The sequence below is a fragment of the Carassius auratus genome, chromosome 1, assembly GCF_003368295.1.
Source record: "Carassius auratus strain Wakin chromosome 1, ASM336829v1, whole genome shotgun sequence".
In the NCBI taxonomy this organism is placed as follows: domain Eukaryota; kingdom Metazoa; phylum Chordata; class Actinopteri; order Cypriniformes; family Cyprinidae; genus Carassius; species Carassius auratus.
In genome coordinates this window covers 14,090,368-14,104,437 of record NC_039243.1, presented here as the reverse complement: position 1 = coordinate 14,104,437, position 14,070 = coordinate 14,090,368, and the positions used below count along the sequence as shown (strand labels likewise).

The following is a 14,070-nucleotide window of genomic DNA, read 5'->3' as shown; positions in this document are numbered from 1 at the left end:
TTCCCATACGTGGTGACGTCACCGCAGCATCGAAGTGACCTATGATAGGGAACATCTCGGTTACGTATGTAACCTTGGTTCCCTGAATAGGGAACGAGATGCTGCGGTTCTGGCCGTTCCGTACCTTGATAACTTCTTCATCTTCAGTCATGAAATCTGAGCGAAATGGCGCGCTGCACCCAGGTATATCATGCGTGCGCATGCGTAGGGTGGTGCTATGCGCCATTTGGCCAATAGGATTGGCGGGATGGTATAGGGCTTCAGACATTCGTCACACCGAAGGTGTTCCCATACGTGGTGACGTCACCGCAGCATCTCGTTCCCTATTCAGGGAACCAAGGTTACATACGTAACCGAGATGATTCTTGTCCAACAAATAAAATAGCAAATGTTTCTTTGCCGTTAATAACTGAAGTAAATTCAACGAGTTCAAGCTTTATGGCCTTTGTTACAAAAATCAATTTCAGTAGGGTGATTTAACCTCTTTAATCCCATTAAAACGTCCCCAAAATGAAATGTTAGTCATTAGAATTTGATCTAGAAATGTAGTCATCATCCTAATATTCCAAAGAATCGGACATTCCCAAGAATTTGTAATTTTGACAGGAATTTGCAGGCGTTTGTACTGTAAATATAGAACTAAAAGTAGCGACGCTAATATTATTTTAGAGTAATATGACAGTAGTTTAGCTACTAATCTAAGTGATATGTACAGAGAGATAGGCTATTGAAATCTACAGAAGAAGGGAGCGTCGGGGGTAGTCACGCAACAATGTGGCTTCATGGTAAAATTACGAAAGCATTTTGATTTCTGTCTGTGGAGGGTTTCCCTTCTTTTGAAGCGTGAAAATGTACTGAGTGAGACAATGCAGAATTAGGACACTTCCTCCGGTGGAGGATGAGAGAGGGAGCACTGAAGAGAAACAGAGGCTGGTTTTGTCTGAGCCCAGTCCCAGCTTCCAAACAACACAAAGCCTGCCTAACCAGCCATTCACTTTAACTAGGCCTCTGTGCATAGCTAATGCACTGAGAACAGCCTCGCAGACGGTGGGGGAAGTGGATGAGAATGTGAAGGAGTTATTAAAAACGCTTCTGAGAGGAGAACATTTCATCATGTGATCAGCTGTGCGGTTAATGCTTCATGTCAACCTTGAATTATTTATTTCATAAAAGGGAAAAGGACATAATGAACTATATTATCTGAGAATTATTTGGGCTTCTGTCTTTAATTGAACGCTCATGGATGTGGTGCTGTTTTCTCTAATATTATACTAAACACACTGTTAAAAGTGTGGGGTTTTTATGCTTTTGAAATAAGTTTATGTTCTTATGTTCTAATATATATATATATATATATATATATATATATATATATATATATATATATATATATATATATATATATATATATATATATATATATATATATATATATATATATATGAATAAAAATAAATGTAAAAATTAAATTTAAAAAGTAATTAATTCTTGTGATGGCAAAGAATAAATTGTCCTTCAGTAAAATCATTTTAATATGCTGATTTGCTGCTTAAGAATTATTATTATTATCAGTGTAAAAAAAACAAACAGTGCTGATAAGTATTGGAAGCCGTGATACATTTTTTTTAAAAAGCCTCTTTGATAAATAATTCAAAAGAACAAAATTTTGAAAAAAAACAAAAACACTTTGTAACATTACAAATGTTTGACAACTCATGGTTTCAAATAGCTTTGGCAAGATTACTTTTTCAAGAGTAAGTACTGAACTTGGTTTGTTTAGGGAAATCCTGGTTTAAAAAAATAAATAAATAAATAAAATTCAGTCCTCCAAATTCTTGAGATGCAGTTTCATTTAACAACACCATAACATGCCAGAAAGACCCTACGGCCAGAAACATGATCTTAAAAGCACGCAAAAAATACATGGCCATTACACTCCAATTGCAGACTCCTCTATACTATACAATTGAAATGGTTACCTTTCAATTTTTTTGGCATTAAAAACTTGTGCATTTTGAGTTGTGCTGACACATTTTGGAGTACAACAATGCTTGAACTCAAACTTGCATTGTTGGAAGCATGTGTATTTATGTACTTAAGAGTATGTTTCAGGCCTAAGAAATAGTAGAAATTGAAAACTGGAAAGAGATCGGAACAAGACACAAACATAAGAGGAAGGGAGAAAGATCTCACCCCTAACATTTATTTAACTCTATTTACAGGTTTGCAGAAATATCATTCCGAGTAGAGATATTGGTTCTCTACAAAAAAGACTGCTACAGGAAGGAACTGAATGGAGAACAATTCAACAATGTCGGCAACTCAACATAGCAATAAATCACACATATGTAACAGAAACTATGTACACATTTAGTATTTTATCAAGATATACTGAAGTTTCATCCTGGATAAATTAATCCTTTTTTAGGATTATATTACACAATTACATAAGTAACATATGATACCGTAGCTTAAAAAAAAACATGGAAGTGATGTCATGGTGATAAACAGGAAGCGATCTGCGTAACTACACATTGTTGAATTGCATTTATGTAAGAATACGATGGAAAAATTAAAAAATAAAAGCTCTGAGGTCTCAATTTAAGATTGAAATATAGAAATGTGAGGTCATGAGAAGTTACTGAAGACTCTTTGTCGATATTTAGGTTTCATGGATAGGTTCATGGAAGGCACGCTACTGGTAACAATTGAGAGGTAAGGTGAGGCCTTTTTCGTACTAAAACTGATCGAGGCCGTTTAGGTTTTAGTCCATTTTGTGTATTCACATCATTTGAACAACTCTTTTGAACAGATAAATATATTCATGCATAAACGAGGGTGTTTGTCACTTCAAACACTCCACGTCTGGTGTGTAGTTTATATTTAACATCGATGAACTATCACATGTTTAGTTCAGTCAGTCGTGGCTCCTGTTAAGGCCATCATGTGATCAGCCAGAGGGCAGATTTATGCAGAAAGCAAGGAAGACAGTTCACTACTAACCTCAAATCAGTCCGACTGGCTACAGTAATTCTATTGTTTCTCTCAGTGGAATAAAAGCTGGGTAAAGTCAATGATTGTCAAGATTGTGTGTGGCTAGTTGTTTTAAAATACTTTCAGGGGGATATAAACTGTCAAATGCATTTGTAGGTAGAAGTCTCTTTTTCGATTCTTCATTAAAGTGCTTAAAGGGTGTCAAATGTACATGGGAAGGAGGTGGTTTTGCCAGGGTTTGGCATAGGGCTTACGATGAGGAACACAGCAAATCCACAGCACTCAGAAATCACACACATCTTCAGGAGGGACCAGAGAGAGGTGAGGATAACACATGCGAGCGTAGTTTGTTCACACAGGAGAGGTACCTGATCGAGCCCAGCCTTCCTGGAAAGTGTCCTCCCTCAGGAGGTGCAGTCGGTCTGGGGAGGGAAGGAGAGGCATAGGGGAATGGTGAAGGAGAGAGCTGTTAGGGCTTGTGATGTCGCCTTCTGCGACAAATGTCAGGTCCGTGCTGCTCTCCTCTTCCTCCAGTGCCTGGACCCCTCCGTCACTCCTCCAGTCTGTGATCCCGGACGAGCCCCCTCTTTGCGAGTGTGGTACTGGGGATAGTGAGGAACTAAATGGTGGTGGATTTCGGCCTGCTGTGTTTCTGAGAGCGTTATTGGAAGGAAGCAGAGCGCGTCTAGGTGCTGTGCCATCCACCGTTGAATCTAAGCTCTGCGATTGGTGGCTGGCACTGAGTGCGGAGCCGTTCTCCTTGGATCGGGGCCGGTTCTTGTGGGAGACTGGGGTGGAGCTGAGGTTGTTGCTGTCTGCTTCCGTGTCGAGGCGCAGGAACTCCGGAAGGACAAGGTTGGATTTGTTCAGCAAACCCCGCTGGTCGTCAGCTCTGTTGCTCTGTGCTTTGGATATGAGCTCGAAGAATTCTAGTTGAACAACAAACACAATTTTAAACTGTATTTTTTTATGTTGGAAACTAAAAAGCACATCTTAGAGAGAGCATGAGATAGAAAGCATTCTTGCAAGACATCAGGAACAGATTAACTGCAGCTGCGCCGTGTGTTTGTGTTAGCATTAGCTACATCAGCCAGTGTTGCTACAGAGATTGGTTAGCATAAGATGTAGCCAAGAACACCTTCACCACCTAACCAGGGGAAAGAAAGAGAGATTATTCAAGAAAGTGAAAGGGGAATAGTATTTTACCTTCAGCTTCATCTATATTAAGCTTTTTCTGTTTGCGATTTTCCACCTGGGCCCTGGTTTTCACAGCCGAAGCATTTCCTGCCGCTTTGTCCTCCCCCTGGGTAGCGACAATGAGAATGGGGCACATTAAGGGTGCGTGGACGAGAGCCGCCTTTTCTACAAGGCAATCTCTGGGGCGCAGGGCTAAAACTATTGGGGCCTAATAGTGGTACTGGGTGGGACTCTAGTCACTATCACTAAAGCTAGGGTACATACTCACTCTACTTGTGCAAGCATACTAAAGTCAATCTCCATTCAGCACAGCATGTCACTGCAGAAAAAACCACCACCAGCACAGCATGCCACCACAAACCCAAAATCAATAAACATCCACGCTCCACTTTCTTGTTTTTCCACCATTTCTCTCTACATATCACATAGCTACTAGCAACTATTACGATGAAAGAGTCTGTACAAGGGAAGATCCCTTGAACCAAGGATCTCTTGGCGGACAGAGTCTGCTATCCCCTCACAACATTGTGGTGTGTTGAAGGAAAGGAAGTGGCCAAGAGGTGGGTTTGCTGTGATCCGAGAAGTGGGGTTAGATCGTCCACAGGCCCAGAAATGCAGAGAAACACACAGCCTTCAGACCAGAGAAAAGAACAGGGAAGCCAGCCATGCACAGACTCCCCACACACAGGCCAAAAAACACAAAGAAAGAAAGAAAGAGAAGGAGATGAAAATGTATGATCTTGGAGATCGAGGTCTTACTGTGGCAGACTGGCTTCGCGTAGACAGAGGTGGACCAAGACTTTTAGATGAGACCAGCTTTTGTTTGTCTGTTTAGAGAGGGAGATAGTTAACTTATTCTGTTCGAGCTTAAGAGCAAGCAAGGCATACATAACCCATTTTAACTTTCATAATGCAAAGTGCATGAGTACACTTACTCTGATGTGTTGACACATACTAACTCATATGAACTTGACTATAATTTTTACTGTAGTGTGTGATTCCGTATTACATTAAAAGTCAATACATTTTAAATGTACGCAATTGCACCTTCATCATTACAAATATATGTAAATAAAACAAATCACATTAAAGTATATTTTAGTTTACCATAAATGCCCATCAGCATATTTTGCAGCACTCGTATAACCATATTTCCAAAATAATAGAATAATAAAATTCAACAATAATATATTTTCATTTAATTGAAATGAACACACAATTAATTGTCTAAACCATTCCATTTAGTTTGCACTTAAGTATATTCTTTTAAAGTGTATTATTTCTTTTTAAAAGTAAACTAAAGTGTATTTCAATTTCAAAAGGGACCTTACAGATGCCTAATTTTTTAGACAGCTATCAAGAGGAATTACAGATCTAGATAACTATAAAATCCATATTTAGGAAATAAAATACTCTGGCCTTCATGGTATTCAATCACAATGGGTAAAATCAAAGAATCAGACTGGATGATGTGAAGGATGTCTGTCCTGTTATGTGTATGTGCATCTTGCCTTTTCCTGGAACGTGTTCTCCTGCTTCCAGAACCACCCTCAGTCCATCTAGATTAGATATAGGAAGACCAAGATCCAGCGGCTCTTTCTCTCCACTCTACCCACACAAGAAAACAACATATCTAATTAGCAGCCTTTTCATAAAATCACAAAATGCATATATTTCACATTTTATGGTACAGTAGCTCATATTCCTCCATCTCCATATAGCTATCTGCTACAAAACCAAACCAGCTAAACAAGCAAGATGATGGAAACATACTGTGAAACCTGTGAAAACTTGATGTGAAACCTGATTACCCAACATCATTTTGTAACCCACAAACACACAGTCATCATGTTTTCTGGTGAGAATTTTGGAATTCAATATTGTGCATAAAACATTTTCTAAGATGCATGGCAATATATCCAATAAATGAGATACATCCAAGATGCAAGATACTATATTATCCACTCGTAAAACCTCTCTCTTTTCTAAGAAAAATTTATAAATAAATTAAAAAAAGCATATGCTGACTCACTATCCTGGCCACCAGGTCTCCTAAGTTCAGGCCATATTTAGCCACCACCGGCCTCAGCACTTCTGTAACTGGCTTGGTGGGTTTTGCTTTCAGCCCAACAGAACGGTTTATAGGCACCAGATCCAGTCTATGAGGGGGAGATGAAGAAAGAGAGAGAAGTTAAGAAAAATAAACTTCACAAAATGATAATGAAAGACTTCAGTTAAGTTTAAAAAGTATAAAGGAAAAAGAGGACTGTTGAATTATAAAGACAGACAAAAATGATAGATGAAAAGCTGAATGAATGAATGGATAGACAGAGATAAAAACATAAACAGGTGTGTACCGGAATAGCGTGCGTTTCTCCAGCCGCAGATCTCTGGAGCACAGTGTCATGCAGTCCTGGTCCAACACTAAAGGCTTTACACAAGGACAATACATGCTATTATAGTCCATTACAGCATTGCAGTTTCAAATGATGCAGATGCGCACACACATGCACATAAATGCAACACTCAGCACAAACACACACATACTGAAACCATCCTGTAACCTTTCAAGGTGGACAGGCCAAAATTAAAAGCAAAACTGAAGGTACCTTAATTAATGGTTACTATTATAGTATAGTTTTATCAACAAAACAATTAACACTCCTCACTATGATAGGCATGTTACCTTTTCTCCTCCTACTAAGAACAGATCCACAGCAGCCAGATTAATGCCCAGCTTCTCACACAAGCCTAAGAGCAGCTCTCTGATGGAGACGCCAGGCCTGATGGGTACTGAGCTGCATGAACCATCCGGAAGGTTAATGTTACAGTGACGCACGGCACGCTCAGACAACGACATGGAGTTACGCGACACCTCAGCCTGTCAGACAAAGGATAACAAAGGAATAAGAAATACAAACAAATTAACTGAACACAAAAATATTAAAATCAGCTATATTAAATTGGAGATAATAATCATAATTGGAGGATATATTCTGAAAAAACAAATAACTATTATAAAATAATTCTACTACATATAAATATTTAAATAGTAATAATAATATGACCATCATCATAATCATCATTATTAACTGACTGGGTTGACTTACAATACATTATATTTGATAATTATGACAAAATCCTAATAATCCTGGACAGATTACCATAAAGTCAGACACATTTGACTCACCTCGTTTTTTCCAGACCCAGAGGTTGCGAGTTCCAAACTCGCACCAGACGACAAAGAGCCCTGTGATTCTCTCCGTCCGTTATTACCAGTAAAGCCTGTGGTGCAAGAGAAATATCATTTTTTAACCAACATGCTGGAAAATGCAGGGAATTGGAGACACTGGAGGAAATATTCAAATAGAGAAAAGATGAAAAGACAAAAATGCAGACATGAAAAGTATCTTTAGCATTTTAAGTGCACAGTTAATACAAAGAAACTTAATGAAGCTAAACTGCAGAACAATAATTTAACAGAGTCAGCATTGATGTCCCCCACTCACTGTAGTCTCCAAGGTCCTTCTTCTTAGATCCTTTTCCGAAACTTCTATTTCTGGACCAGGAGAAGAAAACACTTTTCTTTTTATCGCTATGTTCATCTCTGCTGTCTTCATTTAGTGACCTTCCCGATTTACTCTTTTTGTCATCCTGCACGTTCAAAAAATGGTCTATTATTTTCCACACTCAAACACAAAGGTGTTATACAAGGATCCAATGCAACAGACAATAAAAAAACTCTCTGGTGGCCAATGAACCACTGAAATGCAGAATAAAAATTAGATGCATAGGAATTTACGGAGTTAAATTAATTCTGACTGAAAGGCATGGTGGGATATTAACTGAGATGACTTCTGTGATAACTATATTAACACTTGACTACGTAAACAAGAATAGAACGCTGACAATAGCTTCAGTCTCACACCTTAAATGGGATAATTGCATTTAAATACTTTAAGGTGTAAAGCCATTCCCATATACATAGGTCGCACATTACTTTAAAGGACAATAGAAATGTGAGACATTTTAGCCAAATGATGGTAAAACTTCTATATAACAAATAACATCTATAAACATAATTAACATAATTAATGCTGCACAGGTCATATTTCAATAGTTACAAAGTTCAGGAACATAAACTACTGAAGGTGTTACTAAACCTTCCACTGGGAGACAATTAATGTGCTTCCCAAATTGTTTGATTTTGTGATTATGTTTCAAAGGAAGTCAATGTGTCAGCTGCCTGTCATCATTCAAATGAAGGGCGTGAGATATAAAGTAAACGCAAGTGTGTGTGTCTACCTTTTTAGGTGTAGAGAGGTTGGAGCGGTCAGAGCTTGTGCTGTGTTTGGACGTGGGACTACTGGGGACCTGGTAGGGGTCTGGAAGAGGACGGCCCTCCACCTCTGCAAGCATACATTCTTGATACAGGTAGGACTTTAGGAAGCGAGTGTAACTGTCAAACTTCATCAGGTTAAAGATCTATTGAGGGGAAAAAAGAAGAGTTGCACTGCAAAACCCGCTTCTTACAAGACATGACACAAATCTCGATACTGGTCTAGCATATCAATATTTTTTATGTTTGTCAACTAGCATAGCTTTTCTAGTCTTGCTGGTAGAGCTGCTTTAGCAAACCAGTGGGGGCACCAGCATCCTTATCAACAACATATGCTGACGACCACCAGTGTGGGTCTTATCACCTGCGATAATACACACTTCTGGTCAAGCTGAAAAGAGATCGATCTTTTTTCTATTTTAAAAGAAATTAATACTTCTATTCAGCAAGGATGTATTAGATTCATCTAAAATGACAGTGAAAACATATAGTGTAACAAAAGTTTTCCTTTTCAAATAAATGCTGTTCTTTTAAACTTTTAATTTATTTAAAAGTTAAGTATTTCTGAAGGGCCATGTGAAACTGAAGACTGGAATAACGGCTGCTGAAAATTCAGCTTTGCAATCACATGAATAAACTGTATTTAACAATAAAATAGAAAGCAGAATTTACTAATATTATTAATCAAATAAATGCAGACTTGTTTCAAAAACATTAAAATATCTTCCTGAACAAAATGCAAGCTTAATTAAAAACGGCACCGTTTTTATGGCACCAGATTCACCTTTTTTTAAATGACAAATCCAGAAAAAATGTAAAATGGGGTGGAAAAAAGGAAGGGCCTGGGTTGCGGGGGTTGTGCATTACACCACAGAACAGCTAGAGTTACCTGACATTGCAAAACGTGGCCAGCATAATGTTGATGTGAGTTTGTGATTTACAGAGATCTTGGATAAGGAGGTGACAGCCAGACAGGAGCCTCTAAATGTTGCTACGTGATCCTCCGCCTTAAAATACACTTTATAAAGAACACTATCCTCTGCTGCTACAAGCACAAAGGTTGCCCGCAGGTTTCCTCACGGTTATCATGGGGTTGGAGTCTACAGGATGCTCCATTCATGATCTTATGATATCACAGAGCTAAATTCAAAATACTTTATTATTTCACATCTTGCCTACAGTCCTCAAGGACAGTGTTGTGATGGTAATGCCTTACAGACATGCAGAGGAGGGTACACAGTCATTTAAAAAATAACAAGTGTTTTCATGATAAATACAATAACTGAAATCATTTGATTGTTCTGCTGTATATTAACTGGTCTGGGAAAGGCATCAAGTTGAACCACATAAAAAGACAGGTTAAGGCAGGTAAGGGCATGGATTTTCCAACATTTCAAAATCTCTAGGATGGGCCTGACACCGACGCAGCCTGACGTGCTTTGGGAAATTTTTAGGCTCTGTTAATTATGTGCTAAAGCTTTTTATTCAGAAATACAGTGCTGTACCCCCCAGGGTTACAGTAAAGAATCCAAATTTGAGCACTTCCTGTTTTACCTGTAGCTGCTGCTCTTTGAACATGTCTGGCCTCGGAGCGTTGAGGATGTCATCAGCCAGCTGAGCCTGACTATCAATGTTGACGGGTGTGGTGGCCTTACTCGACAGGAAGCTGTTGTAGATCTCTCGGGCCCTCTGGGACAGCTGGGGGCCAAAAGTTATGATGTGGTCACAATCAAACAGCAAATGAAAAACGTTGTTTATTTCATCCTGTCCACGCAAAGGCTGTATTTACTACACTAAATAAACTACTGTAGACAAATAAAGATCTAATAAACACAAAAGCATTTTTTGTGATTAAGTACCCAAGTAAAATAAGTAAATTAATGAATTAGTCTGAATTAACATTAATTAAATTAAACTGGTAAACATATGGGCTTTATACCTGTTTCTTGTCTGTTTCAGGAACATGACTGAAATATTCACACGCTTGCCAAAATAAAATATTCTCCTCACTGAACTCCTTCTTCAGAAACTCCTGCAGGATGAAGAGAAAAGGAAGTAAATTAAAGATCATTGATTATACTGCAAAACATACAAAATAAAGTTCTTTACGCACATTTAGTTTTTGTACCTTTAAACTAAACAAAATTCAACTTACTACTCACTGGCTGAACTAAATTCTCTAAGCATTCTTTGCTTTTCCAAAAAAAAAAAAATCCCTTTCAAACACTTCCTGGTGGTTTTGTTTGAATTCATCGAGTTCCTCATACAAACTCACTGAGAAAGCCTTTACAACTTCTAATAAGAAAGTATCTCTTCACATTAAAAAAAAAAATGCATTAAGCTTGACATGTACTCTCTATTATGTAGAAGTGCAGCTGCTGTGCAAAAGGATGAGTTGGACCGATCCAACATACCGAGAAGTATCGGACACCGACGGGATCCTGTAGCAGCCGCTCGAAGCAGACGGCCCATGATGCAACGCGCCGTTCAGTGTGGCGTCTATGGCATTGCACGCTAGGTAGGCTGGCATTGCTGTTCAGACTGTTATCACTGCCGCAGCCTTTCAGGTCCACACTGTTCAGCTCTGTGCACAAACAAAGAGATTACAATGTTACTATTATTCACACCAAACACAGTGGCACAATTATTTTTGTTAAAGAAGAAATATAAAGTATCATGAAGTTTTTTCTTCATTCAATTTGAAATATTGCATATGACAGACACAATAACCCTCCAAAAAATATAAACTCTTTTAAATCAGCAGATGCCCAACGTGACCTGAATGATGAAATCCTGATTCCTGAATAAGGGCGAGGGTGCTCTAAACTAATACCATATCCTTAAAATAGACCTACATTTGCAAATAAACAACAAAAACATCAGAGCTAGAACAACACATGACATACGACACATTCAAGAGGTTTCTGCACTTATCTAAATGCCTTCATCAGCCCTTAACCTGATTTCTTCAAACCACCTGATACTTTTTACCGCTGCTTCTGCTGTCAGATACTCTCTTTTCAGTTTCTGGGTGATTCTGATTGGTTGGTGAGTTCTTGTAATTAAATACTATACATTAAAGTTACAAAACAAATCTTCTTGAAAGACACAGTTTACCAAACATCGGCGTATCAAAACATAAAAAAAGAAGAAGAAAAAAATCAAACATAAAAGTGGTTCATATGACTGTATTCCATGTTACTATAAAACAGATTTACTTTTGTTTTCTGTGTGGTCTGGGACAACATAAGGGTGAGAAATAATGACTAAGGTGAAGTATTCCTTAAAGTGATCCTCAAAAACACTCAAATGAACAGAAGACAGTCTAACAGCAAAGGCTTTAGCATAGCTGAATATAAAACATTTGCAAAAAAAGAAGAAGAATCCACATGTTAAGGTTCAGATAAACCACCTCTGAAAGAATCTCAGCAGACCGTGGGTCACTGTCAGCACAAGCTCTTACCTGGGTAAAGCTGGTACGAGCCTGTGTGGTGCCACTTTACTAGGTATTTCATGCCAATTGGACGCCAGGCTTTGACATCCATCAACCCACATTACAAACACACACTACCACGGTGCAGAGGATGAACAGCTATCAAACTGTCCATACAGCTAATGTACATGCTGGCTGCAGACATCATAAGCATCTAGTAAATAACGAAACAAAACGGACACAGCGACGAGACGACATGCATGCACAGAAGTAAACAGATAGAGTGGCCTGTGCACAAAGCTCTGAACGGGTAGATGCTAAATTATTGAAAGTAGAGATGGGAGGGAAACTTAGACGGTGGAGGTAACAAGAACCTGCAATATTAATGCTGGACCAGCAGCAACATAACCCAAGACAAACTGCACACATATACAGATTTCATCTTGACTATGTTGCATAATTTCCACCTGCCCAGTTGTAATAGGGGTCAATTACAAATAAGAGTATCCACGATAAGAACATATGCATCCTAATAATTTTCAAACAAATATTTTTCAATTTTTTTTAAGGTAATGTATTTCTTGTACAAATATTATTAATTCATAAAAATAAATCTATGTTATGTATTCATAAATTAAGTAATTATATTTTCATTAATATATATATTGGGGGGAGTCACACCACATCACATTTCACGACCTGATGTAACGTTGTCTTGTGATAAAAATGTCAAATTATATGATTATACTAATTATATTAGACTTACTGTCCTTGACACACAGTCATGAGGGTCTGCATATGTCCTATGATATCACTTCCTGTTTTATATGGGTTTTTTTTTCAACATGATAGGTGGCTGCACCACATGATTTTGATTTTGTAGACATTTTTCTCTCAAATTTGTTCAAGGTTTTTACTTTTTTTCTCTCTCTCTATGATTAAGATAATTACACAATTTGTCACTATAATACTACATATACTTTTTTTTTTACTATTATTATTTTTTATGTCTATTATGTTGATGGTTTTTATTTGCTTCCCAAAATTATCAAAATGAATTTCAATACAAAAATGTAAAACATTCATCATAGTTCAAGTCATTGTATTTATGAATTGCACTTTAAATAAATTAAGAGATCTCGACTGGAAAAAAATAAGCATTGTATCATTGATCTCTATACTGTATAGTCTGACACAATGAGAGGTCCACACTTTAAAACTCACACTCTACAAGAACACAGCTCAAGTCTAAAGACAGCAGAATAATGAAGAAAATGAAAGGTAGCTGAGATTTGTACTTGGATCTCAAGATGGATGGGTGCTACTGACGTTACTAGTGGTCCTTAACTCAATCTCTCTGCTTTCAGAGGCAGATATTCGACATCCTGCCATGCCGTTAATTGATCCTGGAGCAGTTTCTAGAGATAAAAAACTGGCCTCGGCACCTGAACACTCATCCAGCCGGGCTAAACTCTATTCAGATCCTCTCATGATTCTTGTGTTTGAAGGGCAGCTTGATAAGGCCACAAACTATTGTGTCCCCATTCACAACACAAACATTAAAAACTATACCACTGGATCGTAAAAGAAACAGCCCACTGAAGTAAGCTGATAACACTTTTTATCAACAGCCCTCAAAAATACTCCTAACAAAATGTAGCTTTGCAACTACATGTCAACTACTAGTCAGAGTATTAGTGGAAGTATCTGCTAACTCATCATTTTGATGGTTCCTCAACAGAAATTTTACTGACTAGAAGTACTTTTCAAGCTCGTCAAATTATTCTACTCACCCTAACCATAACCTAACAGTCTACTAATAATCATCTTGTGAGTTAGGTGACATGCAGTGGCAAATTAATGATAGTTAGTTTCACATGTAGTTACTTATAGGTAGTAGAACATCTAAAGTGGACAAATAGTGTAACCGTAAGTTCCTCATAGTTTTGCATGCATACTTTTGTCCCTCTGTGCCTTTTGTTATGCATAAGGCTAAGAGATCTATGGCTCTGACCAGCAACGTTAAGCAAACATTCCCAGAATCCCTGACACATTCACACATGTTAATTGAGGCATTGAAGGGGAGAGGGGAGGTAGTTAGGGCTTG

At 38.0% G+C, this 14,070-nt stretch overlaps 1 protein-coding gene across 4 annotated transcripts in view; it reads right to left on the bottom strand.

Moving 5' to 3' along the window:
* Positions 1 to 2,168: 2,168 nt before the first annotated feature.
* The window catches only part of LOC113075304 (regulator of G-protein signaling 12-like), a 37,801-nt gene continuing 25,899 nt past the window's right edge, over positions 2,169 to 14,070 (bottom strand). For 3 of the 4 annotated variants that reach the window (XM_026248098.1, XM_026248035.1, XM_026248166.1), the window contains 13 exons: positions 10,945 to 11,114; positions 10,470 to 10,562; positions 10,085 to 10,228; positions 8,497 to 8,676; positions 7,701 to 7,845; positions 7,382 to 7,476; positions 6,878 to 7,072; positions 6,549 to 6,622; positions 6,224 to 6,350; positions 5,703 to 5,799; positions 4,951 to 5,018; positions 4,201 to 4,297; positions 2,169 to 3,923 (listed from right to left, as the gene is read on the bottom strand). In XM_026248098.1, the coding sequence (XP_026103883.1) occupies positions 3,346 to 3,923; positions 4,201 to 4,297; positions 4,951 to 5,018; positions 5,703 to 5,799; positions 6,224 to 6,350; positions 6,549 to 6,622; positions 6,878 to 7,072; positions 7,382 to 7,476; positions 7,701 to 7,845; positions 8,497 to 8,676; positions 10,085 to 10,228; positions 10,470 to 10,562; positions 10,945 to 11,114 (2,063 nt within the window). In that variant the 3' untranslated portion in view covers positions 2,169 to 3,345. The remainder of the gene's footprint in view (positions 3,924 to 4,200; positions 4,298 to 4,950; positions 5,019 to 5,702; positions 5,800 to 6,223; positions 6,351 to 6,548; positions 6,623 to 6,877; positions 7,073 to 7,381; positions 7,477 to 7,700; positions 7,846 to 8,496; positions 8,677 to 10,084; positions 10,229 to 10,469; positions 10,563 to 10,944; positions 11,115 to 14,070) is intronic. The other variant, XM_026248216.1, reaches the window with a different exon arrangement.